General features: G+C 35.1%; 1 protein-coding gene across 1 annotated transcript; it reads left to right on the top strand.

The window, feature by feature from the left end:
• Positions 1 to 1012: 1012 nt before the first annotated feature.
• On the top strand, positions 1013 to 21988 carry LOC142317525 (uncharacterized). Its single transcript, XM_075354086.1, has 6 exons — positions 1013 to 1016; positions 1642 to 1843; positions 10104 to 10203; positions 15247 to 15348; positions 16837 to 16992; positions 21821 to 21988. Exons 1-6 carry the CDS (start codon positions 1013 to 1015, stop codon positions 21875 to 21877), a joined length of 621 nt encoding a protein of 206 aa, XP_075210201.1. The 3' UTR covers positions 21878 to 21988.
• The last annotated feature ends 349 nt before the right edge of the window (positions 21989 to 22337 follow it).

The raw sequence follows: 22337 nt of genomic DNA, 5'->3' as shown, positions 1-22337 counted from the left end.
TGATCAAATCTCCTTATAATCTTAAACTTTCTAATGAATAAAATTATAGAGTTATTAATCATCGTATTTAAATACAAGGACACCTCATCTGTTATTTGTTCATATAAGATTAGAAACAACCGAGTTACATGATATAATAATTCATTCAGAAGTAATAATTTTTCTTCACTTCTTAGTTCCTGTATATTTTTAAAAAGCATTATTGTTAAGCAGGACAAAATTCTACTTGAAATTATTATGGCAAACTTTTAATAAAATAATCAAAAATGGTTATTAATATTCATTGATATATTTTTCATAACTAAAAACTAGTCTTTTATAATACTAATAACCAGGTATACCAAAATAGAAATAATTAACAAACAGACAATTATCTAAGTTAAAACTTAAAGCTTTTAAATAGAGAATCTAACATTGTAGTGATAATTTTGTCGTGATGAACTGCTATTTTTCTTATTGCGCTAGAAGTTATCCACTTTTATCACGAATCTAATCATATCATAATATGTTACTTTCATTACTAAGGACTTGTGCATGTATGTAAATATGTAGAGAATTGAGCAAATGTCTGAAATGTATATTTTATATCAACTTCAACTTAATTTATATGAAATGTTAGTTAAGGCGTTGGAGGCAATTTTCACCTGATAGAGTTCATCTGTCATAAGTCCTAAAAAATTTCAGAAAACTGTTATTATGAGTTGTACTATATCATTATCAGTATCAACATCATCACCACTTCAATCACCACCATCACCAAATTCCATCAATCCAATTTAACATCAACAAATTAACATCGTTTGTAATCTCTGGAATTATAATTTATTTTAGTTTATAAGAAAATATTTTATTACTATTTAATTTTTTTTTAAATAGTTGTCAGTAATAATATAAGTAAGAAGATAAAATTTCACTATACAATACTTTATTTTTCAGATCCACTCATCCACTCAATATTAAAGGGAGTAAAATTAAAAATGGATGTTTCTACAACAATGCAAATTATATTAAAATGGGTAGGTTTAAATTCTTATAATTATGGAAAATGCAGTGCAAAAGTTATACTGTTTAATGCCCAAATAATGTTACTTTTCTCATTTTCAATAGTGTATATCAAAAATTACTGGAATGATTTGGATAAAGTAATCAAAGCGACAAACGCAATCAGTATTTACGCGGCATTTTTTATGTATACTATTGTGTTTGCTGTAACATGGAAAAAATTTTTTGCAGCTTGTACAATAATTTTTCAAGGTATTGAAAATACATTTCCGTACAAAATAACAGATGAAAGAAAGAATTTAGTAAAATCTATTACCAAAGAATTCTTAAAAAGTAATAAACAAATGTGTTTGTCAGTAATAATATATGATACAGCAGTCAATATTTTAACTTTAATGAGTGCGTTTTCGAGTATAATAACTGCAGAAGATTTTAATACCATAGAAATTGAAAACTTACCTTTAATTCTTCCGGTATATTATCCATCGAATTTTAGAAAATTATACGTTTATATTTTCTGGTATTTATTTCAGTCAATATGTATGTCTTTAATCTCTTGTTATTCGTTCATAATAATTGCTGTACCATTTTTTTCGATGAAAATAGTAGTAAGTGATATAAAGTTACTTTGTTTAACAGTAAATGAATTAGATTATGTAACTTTAAAATTAGATATAAAATCAATTAATAATCAACAGAATTATCAATATTACGTTGAAGATAATAATTCAGCAAAAAGTAAATACGATGAAAGTATTAGACAAGAATATTCAGAAACGGAATTAAAATTTTTGAAAGATTATCTCATATATATTATTGAATGTCATCAATTAATTTACAGGTAAGAATTAAAATTAAAAAGTAAAATAATTATTACGATAAATGAAAATTTATTTATAGCTCTAAAATATTGAGATATTTATTTAGTTAAGTGCAACTAATATGAAATAGAGTACTATCTAAATAGCTAACTATTATCTAACTGATTATTTAGATAATAATCAAAGTATATTTTTTTTAGGAGCAATAAAATCCAAAATAAAATCAGTGGTTTTCTTGTACATGACTTTAAAAGTATTTCAATGAATTTGTCGTTTTTCGGTATAAGAATCTGTTAATTGGTCTTTAGATTGCTTTAAAAAGAAAAATTTCATTTTAAAAAACTAATTTGTCATTCCGACATTAAATTATTTACTCATCACCTTCAAACTAAGTTCAGCGCTAAATTATTCAGTCTTAATAGAATTAAAAAGATTTCAAAAGACTATATTTTAGTTATACATATATAAAAAAAATTAAATGTTTGTTTTATTTAATTTTAAATTTGTCTTCTAAAAACGATATATTAAAAGGGTGAAAAATTACCGTTTGATACGGTTCATTTTTTAAAAATTTGATGTGGACATCACCTGACTTCCTTGTACGCCTCTGAAATTTTATACACACATTTTTTGCTACACTTCATTTAAACTTATTTCATTTGAAAGTGAGATACGATCCTCCAATTCTTTAATAAAATGGGCAGATATACAATTACATTATGGTGGACACCACACTGTATCACATTTTTATTGTGGTAGACACTTCCTGTGTCACATTTTTTTGTGGTGTCCTTATCAGCATTTTGGGTTAGTTTATATATTAATTTTGTTTCACGTCGCTCAAGTAGTTATGTGGCGCAAGTGAGAACATGTCTGATCCGTAACTACGGAAACATCGGCTCGAGTCCGACTTCATATACATATATTTTGTTTAATTTTTTTCTTTTTATTTGAATATAGTGATTTACTAATAATTATTAGCTTCTGTAAAAAATTTTTAATTAAAATGGAAAGTTCATAAAATTTTATTTCACTAATAACTTGGATTTTGTGCTTTTTTGGACACTTTTGGTCCAGTCGATTGCAATTAAAAGGAAAGGTGCACAATTAAATGTTACAACAGTTCTAAATCCAAAATTTCAACATTCTACGGCTAATTGTTTTTGAGTTATGAGTTTTATTGAGTTATACATACGTAAGTACAGACGTCACGCTGAAACTACTCAAAATGGATTCAGGGATGGTCAAAATGGATATTTCCGTTTAAATCTAAAAACCGAAATTTTTCGCGATTACAATACTTCACTTATTTTGAACAAGCAAGTAAAAAAGCTACTTTTCATTAGGTCAAGAAGTTGAAAGAGTAAAAAGTTAGATAACTTTACGAATAGCCATTAAATTGTCTTATTTTAAAGGTAAAGGGAATTATTACCCCTAATTTTGGTTAAAATTTCATAATTGTGCCCAATTTAATAAATCTCATTCAAGAAAAAATAATTTTAAAAAAATCTACTTTCAAAGGCTGAAACAGTAAATATTATAAAAATGTATGTAACTCTTACTTTTATGGATGTAGAACTCACTATATAAAAATCCCTAATTTATAAAAAAAAAGGTGAAGTAAAAAAATATTTTTTTAAATCTTGTAAAACTAAATTTAAGGGATTGAGTAGTTTCCCAAAACTAAAAATAAAAAACAGGATTTACTTTATTATATTTTTTATTTTTATTTTGTTACACACACACACACATCAAACTCTTTTACCCTCGATAACCATTATTTTCCTACATCCGATTAAATTATATTATATTCTGAATAAAATTCCAACTTATCAAACCTTTTCTTTGTATAATTCAACTTATACCATTTTGTCCAGAATTCTCTACAAGCATTACATAAAAATTGTATTTGTCTATTAACAATTTAGCAAATTTTATTGTATGTCAAACCAACAGAACCGAGTTTTTTACCCCAATTTATTGGTTTTCACCCCAGATTTCTCAAGACCTACGAAAGTTACGATTCTGATCTGTTTTATTTGATTTTTCGGGTCAGAAACTATATCAAATCATTAATTCTGACCCGTAATTAACATCCTAAAATTTTGGACGACTCATTTCACCGGGGTAGTTGAAATGGTTCACTGTTGTACGTCTAGTGCATCAATCAATCGTTCCAGTAGCGGCGAAGAGGTACGTAGCGTGACAGGAGAACGTAAGGGTCTCCAGCTGCCCGTACTCGCTGCGGGCAGTCGTCACATCGTGGGCTTGCCCAAACCAGTTTATAGGAGACAGCGAGAATTTCGTCAGCATCCAATTACGTTAGGGAATCTTCGGCCATGTCGGAGTTCCAAGTTGTAAAGAAGTCCAGGCGGAAGAGGAAACCAGCGCCGGTGCCGTCGACTAGCTCCTCAGAGGACGAGGTAAGCGACGCGATGGACACAGGGGCACCCACCCAGGTGCGGTCCTCCCCTGTAGTAGAGGCTTTTAAGAATTCAAAGGGCAGACCTGGTAGTTCTGCCCTGCTGTTGAAGGTAGTCCAGGAGGACCTGGACTACTTGGTAGATTTTCTTTCTCTTCCCGGCGGAGTCAGCTCGGGTGCGAGGAAGACAATTCTCCCCCAGCTAGGTAAGCTGAGGGAAGCTTTTGTGGCGGTAAGCGAGGGTTTCGAGGCCTTGGCCTCCAAGCCCCAAGAGGTTAAGGCTCCCAAGGTGGTTATTCAGGCCCCAGCGCAGCCCAGGCGCGACGCTGAAGTCCTGAAGACCAAACGAGAGGCCAGCAAAGCGGTGAAGAAGCCGGAGGTACTTTTTGTTAACAAGGCGGAGGGCTCCAAGACCACCAGTCAGGAATTGAAGCGCGATTTCCGAGAAGCCCTTCGTGGCGACCGGAATCGGCTTAGGATTCGAGATGTAAGGGAGACCAGCAAGGGTTTAGTCGTCGTTCCGGATAACAAGGAGACGGTCCAAGTCATCAAGGACTCTCCAGCGGTGCAGAAGCTTGAGGTCAAGGTGGACCCCAAGCGATTGAGAAAGCCCCGAGTCATTATATATGACATCGAGCGGGGTCTCTCAGATGAGGAAGTTCTGTCTCTCATTCGAGAGCAGAATACTGATTTGGATGCGGCCACGTTCAAAGAGCAGTGTAGGTTAGTCTTTAAGACTGGAAAGCGTGATGCCCCTCGGTATCACGGAGTTTTCGAATTAGGTCTCCACCAGAAGTTTTTTCCGAGGGTAGGGTCTTCGTCGATTTTGCCTCTTGCCGCGTCAAGGAATACCTTGATGTGCAGAGGTGCTTTAAATGTTGTAGGTTCGGCCATAGGGCCAAATTCTGTAAATATGCGTCGGTCTGCGCTCATTGTGGTGAGGAGGGCCACAAGCGTGATGATTGTCCGCAAAAGAAGGAGGCTCCGGTCTGCGTTAACTGCAAGCGGTTACGCAGAAATCATAGGCACTCCATCAACAGTAGGGAGTGTGGTAGTTATTTAATAGCGGTTGAGGTCTACTTCAACTCGCTCGATGGTTAGGTTCGGTCAACTCAATGCCCAGGATGCCTATACGGTCCAAGTCGAGTTAGGTAACGTCGATGAAAAACGGAGCCTCGATGTTTTACTTCTTCAACACCCGTATGTTGTCAAGGGTGACCTGCCTGGTTTTTCAGGCTGGAATAAGTTCCATGTAGGTGATAGTAAATCCCCCATTCTGTGCAGGAAGTCTATTGATAGTATCTTTATACGGCAGGCCTCTGACACGCATCATGTCGTTGTTAAGCTTGCTGTGGATGGTTTCGACCTAGTTGTTGTTAGTTCGTACTTTCAGTACTGAGATCCCACTGAATTACATTTGGAAAGATGGGATAGAATCCCATCAGGCTGGTAGCGGGTCGTCCTATTCTTATGGGAGTTGATGCGAATGCCAAATCGCTTCTTTGCCACAGTGGGATCACAGACGACGGCGGAGAATTGCTAGAAGGCTTCATCGCGCAGCATCGTTTTGAGGTGTTCAATGTCGCCGGCAAGTCGGCAACCTTCGCCGGCGCGGTGGGATTGCGGAGGACCTTCCTTGGTACCAACATTGATGTTACCATAGGCAAGGATATCCCAGGTAGGATTCAGAACTGGTCTGTAGTCGATGATTGCGAAAGCGACCATCGGCTCATAGTTTTTGAGTGGTTAGGTGGGCTGCGCGATGTCTTTAGGGCGGACGTCCCTGTTCAGCAGGGGCGCTTCTTGCACAGGGGGACGGATTGGCCCAAGTTTTCAAACATTCTTGCGGCCAGGATGCGGGTGTTCACTCGTACCCTGGACGAGGTCCCTCTAGATAACCTGGCAGAGAATTTCTCCTCTGCGGTGGTTGAAGCCGCAGAACTCTCAATCCCTCGTAGTACGGGTCGAGAGAGAGTAGCTGGTTGGTGGTCTCGGGACTTGACTGCGATAAAGCAGGCCGTGGGCCGACTCAGGAGAGCCGCACAGCGTGCGCGTGATCCTGACCGGCGCGAGGCCTTGTTTGCGGAGTATCGTCAGAAAAGGAACGAGTATTTTCATAGAATTAGGACTTCTAAACGAGATTCCTGGCGCTCTTTTGTCCAAGAGCAAGGGAATAAGGACCCTTGGGGTGTTGTTTATCGTGCGCTTGGTCAAAAACGTAAAAAGGACAGCCTTCTGTCGGCTCTCTCGACCCAGGACGGCGTTGTTGTTGAGAAAGATCGTGTTCTATCTCTTCTGATGGACGATCTGCTCCCCGATGATACCGAGGTTGGTGAGACCTCGTATCACCGGAGAGTTCGAGCGGCGGTTGTAAATTTCAATACGGACTCTATGTCTTTGGAGATTAATGAGGCGGAAGTCCGCCAGGTAATCTGTAGCCTTGCTAGGAACAAAGCCCCCGGATATGATGGTATCACGGTGGAGCTCCTTGTTCGCACCCTGCCTGTAATTCTTGGCCCGTTGACTAGGGTATTCAATAGGTGTTTGTTTGCCGGGTATTTCCCGGCTTGCTGGAAGCGTGGAATCTTGAAGCTGTTGTTCAAGGGTGGCGACAAGGACCCCACCGTTAGTTCTTCTTACCGTCCTCTGACGCTCTTACCAGTTGTTGGAAAACTCTTCGAGAAGGTACTTTACCTCCGCATTAATAGTAGGCTTACTTTGAATCACATCCTGATGGACGACCAGTATGGTTTTAGACCCGGTAAGAGTACAGAGGATGCGATTGTTAGGACCCTGGATCTGGCTTCAGGCAGTGAGTGCAAGTATGTACTCGGTGTCTTTTTGGACATATCCGGGGCATTTAATAACTTGTGGTGGCCCTCTGCTTTGTTTCAATTGCAGAAGCGTGGTTGCACGCACGAAGAAATTAGGACTCTCTCGAGTTATTTCAGCGACAGAACTGTTGTCCTTCGTGACGGCAGTTCGCAAGTAGGAAAGACCCTGTCAAAAGGATGTCCACAGGGCAGTGTATTAGGTCCACTCGTCTGGACCATCGAGTTTGACTCTCTCATGCGGCTGCGCTTGCCTGGTGGCTCTCGCGTCGTGGCTTATGCCGACGATGGGCTGCTGCTGGTTGAAGGTAGTTCGTGTGCTGAGATCGAGCTCAGAGCGGCACAGGCATGTAGGGTTTTGCGGTTGTGGAATCTTCAGCATAAGATGGTTTTCAGTGCGGAGAAAACCACTATGATGTTTTTGAAGGGCCGTTTAGCTGCAACTCGCCATCCGCGGATTGTGATGGACGGTCGTTCAATTAGGTATGTCACCCTTCAGAGATATCTGGGTTTTATCCTTGATGAGAGGCTTCTCTTCAAGGAGCACCTTAAGTATGTGGCGAAGAAGGCAGTTGATGCTTTCTTCGGCGTCCGTAGAGTGGTCCATCCCGATTGGGGGTTGAATTTCCGTACCATGCGGATTCTTTATAAAGGCGTTTGTGAGGCCATTATGTTGTACGCTGCGCCCGTCTGGGCTCATCGTTTGCGGTACCAATGTTATAGGGACATTCTTTTACGAGCCCAGCGTCTTCTTTTGTTAGCGGTTGTCGGTGGTTACAGAACTGTCTCGCGAGAGGCAGTAACTGTGATCGCGGGCATCAAACCTGTGGATATTTCGGCTACAGAACGTAGCCAGCGATATGTTCCAAAGAAGGGAGGTCTTCTTATTGCTGGGCGTATGCGTGAGATCGAAGACCAAGGTTTCGACTCTTGGCAAGATAGGTGGAACACTTCTTTGACAGGTCGTTATACGCATGGTATATTTCCCGATGTTAGAGAGTTGCGAGCGATTAGCTGGGTATCCCCCAATCGGCATATCACTCAGTTCCTCTCAGGACATGGTGCCTTTAGGGATAAATTGGCAAAGTTTAGGTTGGTTGATTCCGGCTTCTGTCCGGACTGTAGGGTCGATGACACCGTGGACCATGTCCTTCACATATGTCCCCGGTACGAAGCTGAACGTACCAGAGTTGCTAGGGAACTCGAGAGAGTAAACTCTATTTTGGATCTACGAGTCAACTGGAGGACTCGTAGAGAGTGGACAATAGTTGCTGGCTTCCTTCGCTTCCTCGCCCTGAACAGGGCTGCCGAAGGGATCTAGTAGGAACCTGGGTGGCTAGGGACCGCCTGGGCAGTTGACTGGCCGAAGGTAGGCGCTTAAGGCAGCGTGCCTGGGTTAGATGTATTGGGGGTATGCATTTAATCAGGCTGTCGGCGGAGTTGCGGCCGTTGTCGGCGGGCGGGATTATTCTTGCCCGGTGGGTGCGGTCGCGCTCCGACGGGGGCACTAATGAGCTAATGACACTGTCGGCGGGGCTTCTCTGGGTACTGCTTTGGTGGTATGCAAGGGAGTCTTGGCGGCGGTCTGCGAAAGATGGTGATGTCACGCGGGACTCCGTGATGGCGCTGTGCGGGAGTAGGCGTTAATTCTCTTCTCCCTGGCAGACCGGAACGGAGTCAAATAGAAACTCATTTTGAGTATTAAGCGGGGTTCTTAAGGGAATTAGGTCTAAATCTCGATGTACAAAGCTTTAGTGGGAAAGTTTATTGTTGAGGTTGTTAGTACGGATCTGAGACATTCAGAAAGTGGCTCTTTAATAGTTGGATCTAGGCGCGGGGTCTTCGTTCCGCGGTTAGGTTTCTAGCTTAGTTCCTGAGGGTGACGTGGTAGCTGCAGGTGTCCGTTGTCTTCATTCTGAAGGCATAAACACGTAAATCTATCTCGGGGTGAATTTTTACCGATGTAGATATCCCTGGGGGCATCTGCATCGGTGGCATCTCTGCGGGGCCTGAACTGAAAGCTGTGTGGCACAATCAGTTTGAGGGCGAGAAGATGTCCTCCGTTAAAGCCACTACTGGCTAGGAACGGAGGGGGAGGTGTAGCTACCGGACACGCTACGAGGTGGGATCTTCTCCCCTCGTGGGGGGGGGGGGGGGTATCGAGAGTCCATCGATTCATTGATACAGTGTCGTATTTCTTCTCGATAATTAATTCACCAACACTTGTGACCTGAGTGAGTTGGCTTGGTGAGGTCTTTGCATTAATCTTCTGAATAAATGTTTGCGACATATTGGCGTATATGGTGATGACAACGACGATGATATTTGTAGTATGCATTCAAGTCCAGCGGCAGTGACGGAATGAAGAAACTAACTAAGACGTACCCCCTCCATCCATAAAAGGCTTCGTATCCCCTCCTGCAATGCCTACGCATCCGGTCGTCCTCGAACATGTTTGAACAGGAAAACTATCAAACACAAACAACGACTATCTATAGTGTGACCTTGACGTAACACACACACACACACACACACGTCACGAGCAATAGGAACACAACCGTCTAAAGTGCCACACCCAAACCGCCGTTGAAGTCACGGGCCTGGTGTCAGTTACGATAAAACATTAGAGTAACCATTTCATTCCTCATACTACCTAGTAATGCTGACATGCGATGCTATTATTTTAGCAAATACCTCAACGGTAAAGTTTCAGGGGGACCCCGTATACGGTATGCAGTATAATGTAGGCATATTGTATACAGTATAATGTGTTTATACCTATAAGAATTATATATAAATATGAAAATATTGGAGAACAAACGGTATATTCTAAAAATAAAAAGAAGAAGAAATTAAATGACAATTCTTTGAAAAGGTAATCTAATTTTTAAATCGTGTATATTATTAATTTCGTGTAGAAATCGACAAATTTCAATGCATTAGAAATTTTAGTAATTAAAATATTAAAAAATAATTTGTTACTTTCAATTGCAGTATTATCTGATAAAATATGCGTTTTGTTTTCAGGAAACTTCATATCATTGAAAACGGTATTCAAGCTATATCAATAATATTTAAAGCTATTCCTGCTTTAGTTTGTTGTACGTCTATTTACTTAATTGTAAAGGTATATAGAAATTAAATTTATAATGTTTTACTTTAATTCTTTGCCACATCCACACTTTTACGTCAAGTAGAGATATTTTATTTCATTAACTGAATCAAATCGAAATATTTCAGATTGCATCAAAGAACATTTTATTAATATTTGTTTAAAAGAAGTAGAATCTAATTATTAATGAATAATTATTCAACAAATCTATTATTATGGTTCGGGCCGATTTGTGTGCCGGAATGGTAGTCCTCTTCCTTTTATCTGGAGATTCTGGGTTCGAATCCCGGTCAGGGATGGCACTTTTTCACACGATAAAAACAATTAATTTCGGTAGTTTTTACTATGTGCCAGCCAAAATAAATTAAATACGGAGGAGTTAATTGCTGTTGAGTTTTCTCTCCTACAACTCAATTAAAAAACATTCACCCATCATATTTGTTCGTTATTCCGAGGAAATAGATTCTAGATACTTAATTGTATTAAAAATAATTAATTAACAGTTACAAAATTAACTTTTCTACGTAATAGAAAAAAACATTAAAAGTAAAAAAATGGAAAGTGTAAAATATCGACAGATAAAAAAGACATTTCTTTTGTGATTCATATAATACTTAGCCTTAATATAAATAGCAAAATTTAATATAACGTAATTATGTAAATGGTAATTTTCTTATTCTCTACCCAAAAAATCAATTTCCGATATTTTTCAACAATATTCTCGATCGTAATAATAATAAATAAACAAGCAATTCTATGTAAACAATGACAAAAAAGTGGCCTGAAATGTTTTAATAGAAACTGAAAAAAAATTATACTTTTTAAATTTAAAATACGAGAATTTAAATCGTATAACTTATTGTTCAAGAAATTCAGGTTATTTTAACAAATATTTTTTTACAGCCTAAAATGAAACTTAAACACAATTCTTACAAAACCCCTCCCAAGGGTTGCATAACTTTCCCGGCTCTCTCCTTGACAGTTTTTTATTTCAAATATGCGATAGGGTTGTTAAATTTTCATAACTTAATTATTAGTACAAATCCAAAAAAAAAATCATAATAAAGTAAAAAAATTTAAAAAGATTAATTTTTCTCATGGGATCTACATTTTTAAAAAAAAAGTCCTACATTACCCACATTACCATTAAATACACCTAAGTTTTCAATCTTGAAAATTAAGGTATAAAATAACAATGGGTCCCATTTAGCCCACTTGCTTTTTGGAGAGAAAAAGTTTACTTACTTAAGCAACTATTTACTTGATTAAGCCGACCCAGTTTGGTGCTATGTTATTCAACAAACCTAAAATAATACTGCTTACTAACCAAAAAAAAAAAAAGAAAAGTGGAGTGATTTTCCTTATTGGATGGGGTCGAAAATCAGGAACTTCAACATTTTTGGATAGCGGAATAACGAAGAGACATAGATTGTTTATACTATTTTTGAATAACCCCTTATCCTTAAATACGAATGACTGAAAACTTTGGAATCTTAAAAACTTTTCTAAATACTTTCATTGTACTAAAACTCAATTTTCTACCACCACTACACAAAAATAAATTAAAAAGGTAAAAATGACACCTCCTCCTCCTACATTAATTTTTCCCAAAATTTAATACCACCATTTTCCCACATATAGAATGGTTTGGGTCATTTTAAAAAAGTTTTATTGAGCCAGTCCAAAGATAATAATTAATATGTTGGCCGACATTAGTATAAGTAAATACATTTTCCGGAAAGTTCTGTAACTTTTACTATTACTTTTAGGCATTGATGCCATTAAATTTTCAACTTAAAAGGTCAAGGGGGTGAGGCTGTGCAACAAAGTCACCGTCACTATTTCGAGATTTCACCTAAGGTCTTATTTTTTCTTAGGCACAAATGTGACTAAGAAAAACAAGACCTGCAATTAAAAGATAATATTTCGAAAAAATCTTTTGCAAAATCGCACCTCCACTCCAAAAAACTACCTAAAAAAACTAGCGGCTAAGTGGGTATACTGTCTCAATAGTACCCCTTCTCACCACAACGAGCACTAGTGTAGTACTGACGTACAGCTGTTGTATTCGCTTGCTATGTTGTAACGTCGCAGGTTAGCGATAGAATTAAAAATTTTAATAATATATAAAGTATAAAAAGGTACTCGTATTCAACGTGGCCGCTAGTACCGCCGCACCCGCTCGAATGAAATATGGTATGCGCGCGCGTTTTAGTTAGAATCATTGAATTAAATAAATATTGTATTTAAATAAAGTGATAAATATTTTAAATGAAGTTGTGTGTGTAAGCCGAGCATCAGAAAAAAGGAGGCGTGACGGGAAACCCCTACAAATGTGTTGACAGAATTTTTTAATGATTTTTGGACTTAGAAAATATTTAAACAACAATATTTGCAAAATATTTCGAAAAAAATTTTGTACTTTTTCCCATTGTACTTAGCATTTTTTTAGCTTTACTGTTTCATCAACGACAGAGATGTAGCCAGGAGAGTAAAAATTATTTATTCAAATTGAAAATTTCATGTTTATTCAAGATTAAAAAAATAATTGTAAATAAAATTTACTTTAAATACTGTATAAAAGATTACGTTTAATAGTTATTTATTTCTATGAACTATGCTTGTTTTCGTTTACATATTTTTACTTTTCATTTTGTTTTGATGTAATCAAACGTAAAAAAAATACATAGGGTGCTATAGCCAAATCACATTTTGCAAACACTTTTTATTGTTAACTTTGAAAGTTGTGAGTAATCTTTAGCTTTTGTTGGATGCCCGATATATTTTTACTATTGTTTATGATTTCGTAGTATTTTGAAATGCATGTTTTTCGTATTTTTATTTGTATTTTTTTTTTTAGTTAAAATATTAATTTTAGTTATAACATAAGATACATTCTGTTACCAGCAAATCTGTAAGAACACTTTTCAACCGCATAAAAAATCTAAAATCTGCAGTTAAAATATTTTTTTAAATCGGCTGTATTCAAGTGAAACTTATTTTCCTTCCTGTTTTATTTTCTTATTTCATTAATCTATCCTTTAAAAAATAATAAAATATTTTATCACCGAATTCTAAGTGAATGCATTTCAATCTTTTTTTTTTTGCCTATTTTATTGAAATTTATAAATATCGTATTGAATTCATTAAAAAAAAAAAAAAAAGATTTAAAGGAACGTAATTCGTTTCGTATTGAATTTTTTCGTTTTTATTCTCTTTTATTTTTCGGATAATGTACTTTTAGTCCTTTAATTACTGTTTATTTGGTACTGCAGTTTTTCCCCTGTTTAGCCTCCGGGAATCACCGTCAGGTCTTCGATTTAGTTTTTTCCTCTCCTCTTAAAGATGTTTACTTTTTTGTTGTTGCAAAGGAAACGCTTATCTTTTCTTGTCATAATACTAGTAAAGTTTAAATATTTCTAAATTATATAATGTAATCCTGTCAGACATATGTATTCCATTTATCCCATCTGAATTGAAAAGCTTATTGAATCATGCTATAACCAAATCTTCTGACAATCCATTTTAATGAAATTATCCTTAGTTTCGAATTAATTCACGTTTTGCTTCTTAAAAGTTCTCTTTAACAATCTTTTTTGGGCCTTCAATGAAGTGCAGTGCATTTCTTGAAATACGAGGGTAAGTCAATTATTATCCGCAATGTAGTTATAAATTTTATTGCAATACAAATAGGAAACTTACGTGTACATCATTTTTCAACATAGTCCCCTTGCATTTCAACGCACTTGGTCCATCGTTTCACAAGCTTCCTGATGCTCTTATAAAAAAAGGTTTTCGGTTGAACTGCGAACCAGGAATGCACCACTTCTTTCACTGTTTCATCCGAGGTAAATCGACAGCCCCTTAATGCCTCTTTGAGTGGACCAAACAAGTGGTAGTGAGAACGGACAAGATCAGTACTATACGGAGTTTGAGCCAGTACTTCAAAGTTGAGTTTCTGGAGCGTTTCAGCAGTGCGGGCAGCAGTATAAGGACGGGCATTGTCGTGCAACAACACAACACCTTATGAGAGCAGTCCTCGGCGTTTGCTTCGAATTGCAGACTTTAGCTTGGCAGTAAGCATCTCACTGTAACGCGCACTGTTTATTGCCGTGCCCCTTTCCTCATAATTTTCCAGTACTGGGCCTTGTGAGTCCCAAAAAACCGTAACCATCAGTTTTTCTGCAGACGGTTGAGTCTTGAACCTTTTTTGCAAATTTGGATGTTTCCATTCCATACTCTGCCGTTTACTCTCCGGCTCGTAATGATGGATCCATGTTTCATCAGGAGTGATGATTCTGTCTAAGAAGATGTCTGGTTCGTTACCATAGCAATCCAAATGTTTTCGGCAGATGTCCAAGAGCGTTTGTTTATGCAACTGTGTTAGTTGTTTTGGGACCCATCTTGCACAGACTTTATGAAACCTAAGTCTGTTGTGGATGATTTCGTAGGCAGAACCGTGACTAATTAGCAGACGATATGCGACTTCATCAATAGTTATTCGTCTGTCTAAGAAAACCATGTCACGTGCACGCTCAATGTTTTCCTCATTTGTGGCGGTAAACGGTCGTTCGGTTCCTTCATCGTGCGTAACACTTGTGCGACCATTTTTTAATTTTTCAGTCCAATCGTAGACACTCCGTTACGGCAACACACTGTTCCCGTACTGTACCGAAAGTCTTCGATGAATTTCGGCCCCTGATACACCTTCCGACCACAAAAAACGGATCACTGAACGTTGCTCTTCTTTGGTGCAAACAGAAAGCGGAGCAGCCATGGTTAACAGTAGGGCAGCGATAATGGAACTAACCTAGCACCATCAAACCGGCACAGACATAACAACAATTAAACCATGTATGCGTCATCTACGCAACACGACAGTACTACCAAAATAAACAAAAATATAACTAAATTGCTGATAATAATTCTTACCCTCGTATATTTGTTATTGCTGCTGGTAAGTAACTTAAAAAAAGTATTTCACCAGTAGAAAAACTGAAAAATTGTTTCTTTATACATAGCAACAAGAAATTATATTTGTTTTCATTTTTTCTCTAGAAAAAAGATATCATATCTCAGTCAGCCGAAGCAACTACGTGTATCCTTTTATTTTATCTTAATTACATATATGATGTAAGTGGTGAAAGGATCAATATTGAGGTATGTTAAATGAAAATCATAAAAATCTCTTACTATAAAAGCTAGAGTCAAAATTTCTAAAAATAATAACATTCTATTTTATAAGGGAAAACAGAACTTGTGCTTCTTAAGCCACAGGAGAATAGGAATTCCTAAAGAAACAACCTTGCCCAACCTCAATATTGCATGGCATGAGAAATTACCCGATTACAGTGTGGTTTAGGGAAACGGGACATTTTTAAATTTGTGTTGGCATCCCTGGACAAGTTGTGTAAGCATTGAATAACTTATTGAAGCCAGTTAATGCCTGCTTTCCATTTAGCTTTCATAGGTACTTGTACTTTCATAGAGTGCTGCGCGAAGTGTTTTTGGCATCAAAGCTTTTTATAGAAATAGTGACAGGAGGTTGCGCGTAGAAACTTTCTCCGCAAGTTTAATTTACAACGCTGTGATCATATACCGTCAGTACTTGCAGTTATCACACGGATATATCATTTTAAGAAAACAGATTCTACAAAGAAAAGAAACCTCCAAGTGATGTTGGGACCGCTCGTACGCTAGTAAATTTCATTCGAGCTGCTGTCAGAAGAAGCCCAGATGTTCAATTGGTCTTCATTCGGTGATCCTAAAATTGCTTAGTTCATGTGTTCGAAGAATACTCTTCCAAGACTTAGTAACCATCCGTATAAGTTGTAGATCGTTCAGGAACTGAAACTGTACGATCACATAATTCGTCATCAATTCTACGAACGAATGGTTGTAAAGGTAAAACGAACAACTGTCTACTTTATTAACAAGCCCGTTTGCACCTTAATGGATATTTTAATAAACAAAATTTTCATATTTGGATGTATGAAAATCCTTCACACCTATACTAGAGCTCGTTACAGAGCAACAAGGTTACCGTGTGGTGTGCTGTCTCATCGTTTGCCATAATAGGCCCGTATCTTTTTGAAAACTAGAATGGCCTCGCAACTAGTCACATCAGATCGATACGTCGCGGTACTGAAAAATCTTTTTGCGCACAAACTACAGACATTGCCACTAATTATTGACAAAGCTTGTTTTTAACAAGATGGATGAACATCGACACCGAATAAATATCGATGGCTGCTGTATGCCTTTTATTTAGCAACATTTTAATTTCAAGAAATAGTGACATTCCATGCCTTCCCAGGTCTTCTGATCTGTCGGTATGTCAACCTAAAAGCAAAGTGTATAATAGTTGAGCTGCTTCAATTGAAAAACTAAAGGCCAAGCAATTGCCGAAATTCCAGTTGAAATGTTGCCTCGAGCCATGTAGAGGTTCACTATGAGACTGCAGGAATGTCTACAGAAAGACCGATCTCACCTGCAAGATGTATCTTAAAAGATAAACTTGTGTATATTTTCATAATATGAATAAATAGTATGAAAATATAAATTTCAATAGTTTTTTATCACTTTTATCATTCAAATTATAATGCACTCTTATATTCTAGTACTATTATTGTTGTTGTTATTTTACAGTGGGAAAATTTAAGAAAAGCTCTGTATGGAAGCCAATGGTTAAATAAACCGAAATGGTTTAGAAAAATGTTATCAATTGTGATAAGCTTTAATAATAGACCAATGGAGATCAAACCTTATGGATTATTTGTGCTGAATCTCAGGAATTATGCTACGGTAATATAATTTTTCTTGTTCTATATATACTCTTATATATATATATATATATATATATATATATATATATATATATATATATATATATATATATATTTATATTTATATATATTTATACTTCTTTCTACGAATGATTTATCTAAAATTATATTTGCGTTTTGTAGATAAAAAAGGAAAACATTGAGGTTAGAGTTGTGCTAAAAAATCACAACTCAAGAAACAGCTAAAAAGGTTCATGATTTTGAAGCTTTTCGTTGTAAAAGTTTTTTTTTTGTTGCTACTCTAAGTTCATAAACGTTATTTAGTTACAGTTGGAAAAAACATTTTAATAAAATCATGTGTAATGAAACATAAATCATGTAAAAATTTGCGGCGGGCCCTAGGCCCGACTTTTTTCTAGTGTTAATGATAACAATATAATTTGGAATAATTAAATTTACTCATAAAATACAAAATAATCTTCTTCAAAATGAAATTATTAATGAAAACATAGGCTATTTTTTTTTCCATATTTTTATTTATAGTAGCATCGACAACATTAGTCATTAGCGAATCATCAAGATTTGTGTGAACTTACCGGTTAATGTGTAGTCTTGAACAGACTCAGGCCGACTGTTCGTAAGACGTCTGGTTAATTGAAACTCAACCACAAAAGAACACCGGTATCCGATCCAGTATCCAAATCTATATAAAACCAATTGCTTTTATCAGGATTTGAACTTACGAACTCTCGACTTCTAAATCAGCTGATTTTGACGACGAGTTAACATTAGACCAACCCGTGTGTTAGTCCCGTTTTTAATACCATATTTACTGCATATTTTCAAAAATTTATAGTACCTTGAATATTATTTCAATCGAAGATTATCAGTTTTTCAGTAGAATAAACGGTCATTTTAAGATAGGCCTAAAGGAAAATATCAAGGGAAGGTAAATCTTTAGAGTACGATGACTACTAGAATGGACCACCCGTCCTCTTAATTTCTATTTAAGTTATTCATTCAACCACTTCTTTGCGTATAGTGCAGTTAATACGGGAAAGCTCACCGCCATCTAACATGAAAACTGGATTTAAATTAACATCGTAATAGTTAATTATTCTAAAAGTGGTCACACTCTTCTTCAAGGAAATATTTTAATTCCTTTCCTAATTGATACCCTTTTGTAAACTGCCTGTGATTGATATCATCTCAGATAGGAAACCAAACATTAATTATTTTATTATGCAGAAAATAATTTTCTCTAAAAATGTTTTGAAGATGTCGACAATACATATTTTTGGAAGACTATTATGACTCTAATGGAATTTTAAATTCTCAATTAATTTTTCTAGTTTGATAAAATTGGACTGATCAGAGAATATTCATTTTTCCAAACTTCTGGTCTTTTAAAAAACTGTCGAAAGCTTTGTAAATATTTTAAGCAAAACTTGTAGAGAATTTACTTCTCAGTAAAGTGATATGAATAAAGTACACAGAAACATAAGAAATTCAAGGTATTGTTTAAAACATTTATGTGCTTATTATCATAAGCACATAAATTTATCCATTTAACAAAGTCATTTTACGCCAAACATAAAGTAGTTTCGACCTCAATTTTCGGTATTTTACCCCGAATTTTTCGAAAACTACTTAAAGTACAGTTCTAGGTTTTTCAATTTATTAGTTTAGATTTCATATAAAATCATTAAACCAACCCCTTAATTTGGGACCCAAGAATTAGATTCTGGCTTAATTTTACCGAAGGTGCAGAAATCAGGGCCAAATCTTTCGCCAGCCGACACTCGCTAACTAAGAGTTTCAGAACCTACGCTTATATAAACTTCCTTCTTTATTTTTAATAGTAGAACATGTCTGAAAGTTTGTTATATTCTTCGTGAATAACTCTGCATAACTCAGATATACGACCGGTTTAAAATATGAAACATTTTTATCAATGAAATAATATATGTTCCAAAAATGATATTATTTTATATTAAAATTTCAAAAATTCAAGAGCATAAAATTTTTTTATAATTACTGAGAAGCTCTGAAAAATTACGTATATAGAATTTGCCGATGTGTTATTCTAATTATATCGTTAATTACATTTCACTGAATTGAGCCAGAAGAAATATTATAAAAGAATAAAGAAAGATTAATCTTTATATATATACTGAATTTATTTGATATATTTGCATTTCGATGTTTTGTCCTTTTCTACTGTGTAAGCTGGAAAAGGCAAATTCTAAAATTTAATTTTTATAGATTTATACAAATAAACAAGAATTGTAATGCTAAAAATTAATTTAGTCTCACAAAATAATTTAATTTAATCAAACTGGCATATTCAAACCTATTTATGTTTAGAATATCAGTTTATATTCGTATTTATACCTTCTGTGAGAATTAAATTTTGATTAATCAGAAAAAAGCTCTAGGGTAAGGAAGACAAGATTATCATGTATGAATCATGTAGATGTAAAGGAGCGAAAATTTGCGTAAGAAAACTCTCATCTTCCATTAAAATAATGGTATTAATTATTTAAATAATTAAAGGCAAATAATAATACAAAATAGCACCTAATAGTTTCATTTTTAATGATAATGATGGAAAATTAATTTTTCCAGTCCATGAAAAGTACGAAAGCTGATCAGGAATCAAACTCGCGCGTTCCCGAGTTTTAGTTCAAAGTGTGTATCAACACTTTGCCATGAATGCTTTGGCAAGCTCAGTCAATAATTAAAGACACAAACAGCTGTGTTGGCAAATCAGTTACTTTATGTCTCGTTACTTTATTCGTTCACTTTATTCTAACCTGTGATGAGTTACAGATTCACCATTATGAACTGGAGTCAAAGATACAGAGCATAGAGTGGAAATACACGAATTCACCTATTAAGAAAAACTCCATACCCGATCATGAACAGGAATCTGCTGATTTATTTTAATCTTTTGGGATGCAAAAGACCCCTGTTTGTGTAGATTTTCTAGAAAATCAGCAAACAATAAACACCCTGTACAACTGCGTTGAAAAACGCCCCGGATCTTAGAAAAAGTCATAATTCTGCTTCATGATAAAGACCACCCTCACACAGATCTGCTAGCTCGAGAAATCACCGACAAATTGCATCGGGAAGTATTACTTCAATTCCCACACATTCTTGAATTGGCCCCATCGGATTTGCACTTGTTTGATCCACTAAAGGAAGCGCTACGTAGTAAGACGTTTATTGGCAATGATGACTTCAAAGTTCAAGAAAAAGATTTCTTTGTAGCAGGCATAGATAGATAAGCTGATTCAGAGATGGGGTATCCATGTATATATTAATGTTGCTGGAGATTATGATGAAAAGTGAAAAATGTCACATTTATTAAATAAACTGTTTAAGCTCCACAAAAATTTATGAATTCAATTATTGAATGATCCTCGTAAATTGATATACCTATATTTCTTAAATTAATTTTTTATCAATTGTGATTCAAAAGCTAATCAAATAAATGGCTCAGGTATTTTTTATATTAGGTGATAAATGCTAAATCTGATAAGGAATCGAACTCCCGTACTTCCAAAGAAAGATAAAGATAATATCACTTTCCCAAATATTTTGTATACTTTAGTACACCTTTTTTATACTTTGGTATATTAATATAGCGATATTACATTATTAATTAAACACTAATTATGTGACTCGAAATCTAAAAAAGTAACTGGTTCAGATATTTTTTATCCAGATTCAGTTACTTTTAATATTACAGAGAATACTATTGTATTTGTTTTTAGTTGTAGTCTATAAGGTAAATTTACTTTTAAACAGACAATAGATCTGTGCATATGGTGAAACGAAAATAAAAAAACTCTTGCGTAATTTTGTGCAAGAAGAGTGACCTTTCGTTTCCGACGCCTTCACTATTTCGCAGTCACAAACGCACTGATTTTCAGAGTACAACGCATTATATACGTTCGATTAACGAGTAAACCCTATTTACAAGCATCAAGTCTTCTTACCATTGTGATTCACTGCAAAAACGCGTATGAAAAATACACCATTACACAATCAACATAATTTTAAAATGAAGTAATGTTATCTGTTGTCGACCTTAAATTAAGCTTAACACTAAACGACTCAACCAATCTTCATAAAATTTTTATATGCACAATTTCAGATATACTACTATAGAATATGTAAATTTAAATGAAATTGATCAAGTAAAATTTTCAAATCTTTTGGAACAGTTAAGCGTAACTCAAGAAGGACTCAACCAGTCCTCATTAAATTCTCACATGCACAACTTTAGATACACTACTAAAACATATATAAACTTCAATGAAATTTATGTAGTAGTTTTGGTGATTTTTGAACCACAAACTTTATACATAAGCCTATTTATTACATGTGTATAAATATATATATATTTATATATTTTACTCGTATGTTATAAAGAAATTACATTTTAGGTGAATTGTATTTTCGTACTACTCATTCCTGAAAATGTAAAGAAGATTAATTTCCATCCCCAATCCCAACGTGCGACCAAAAGTAAATACTACCTTCCTCAAAATTCGGTAAAAAATGTATATTTTCTCCTTCTTATTAATTATCATAATTTTGTTGTTATCAATAATTTAACAGCACAATAATCAAAATCCTTTGCAACAAATTATTAGACCTGTATTCCATTGAATACACTCATATACTGAAATTGTTTATTGAGAATTATGGCCAGAGGAAGTAATATTTCATTGTTTCGTTTTTTTTAATGAGTGATTTTACTATTCGTGTAGTATTAAATACTGTAATTTTATGTTACGTAATTAAATTTTTCATAATTGCTTATTTAATTTCAGACCATAAATGCGACATACTCCTACTACAACCTTATCAACAATTTTCAAAGCAATTAACCTTCAGCTAAGTGTATTTTATTGATTTTTTTTCTTTTTACCATAAATTAACTGAACCATCTGATTTGAAAATGTTGTATTTAAAAAAAACAATCGGAATTACAAAATATTGTACGGTTAATTTTTAAAATAAAAAAATGTGACATCATTATTGGTTTGTGTATTTTTTTGCAAAACCGATATTCATTTATCTTCATAGTTAAGTAAATCTTTTGTTCGGCTCAGTACATAATAATACATATTATACATGTATAAATCACTTTATCATAAGATAAATTATAAATATAAAATCATAAAATATAGATAGAGAATACCATATGATTAAAGTTCTTATAAATTATATAAATATAAACATATGAAATAATCTTAAGGTAAATGCATTATGTATAAAAATACAAAAAAATAATTCATAATTCAGAAGATATTAATGAAAATTATCCTGAACACTAGCTAACATACA

The sequence above is a fragment of the Lycorma delicatula genome, chromosome 1 (genome assembly GCF_047948215.1).
Source record: "Lycorma delicatula isolate Av1 chromosome 1, ASM4794821v1, whole genome shotgun sequence".
In the NCBI taxonomy this organism is placed as follows: domain Eukaryota; kingdom Metazoa; phylum Arthropoda; class Insecta; order Hemiptera; family Fulgoridae; genus Lycorma; species Lycorma delicatula.
The sequence above is the reverse complement of the archived record's forward strand: the minus strand, read 5'-3'. Positions and strand labels throughout refer to the sequence as shown.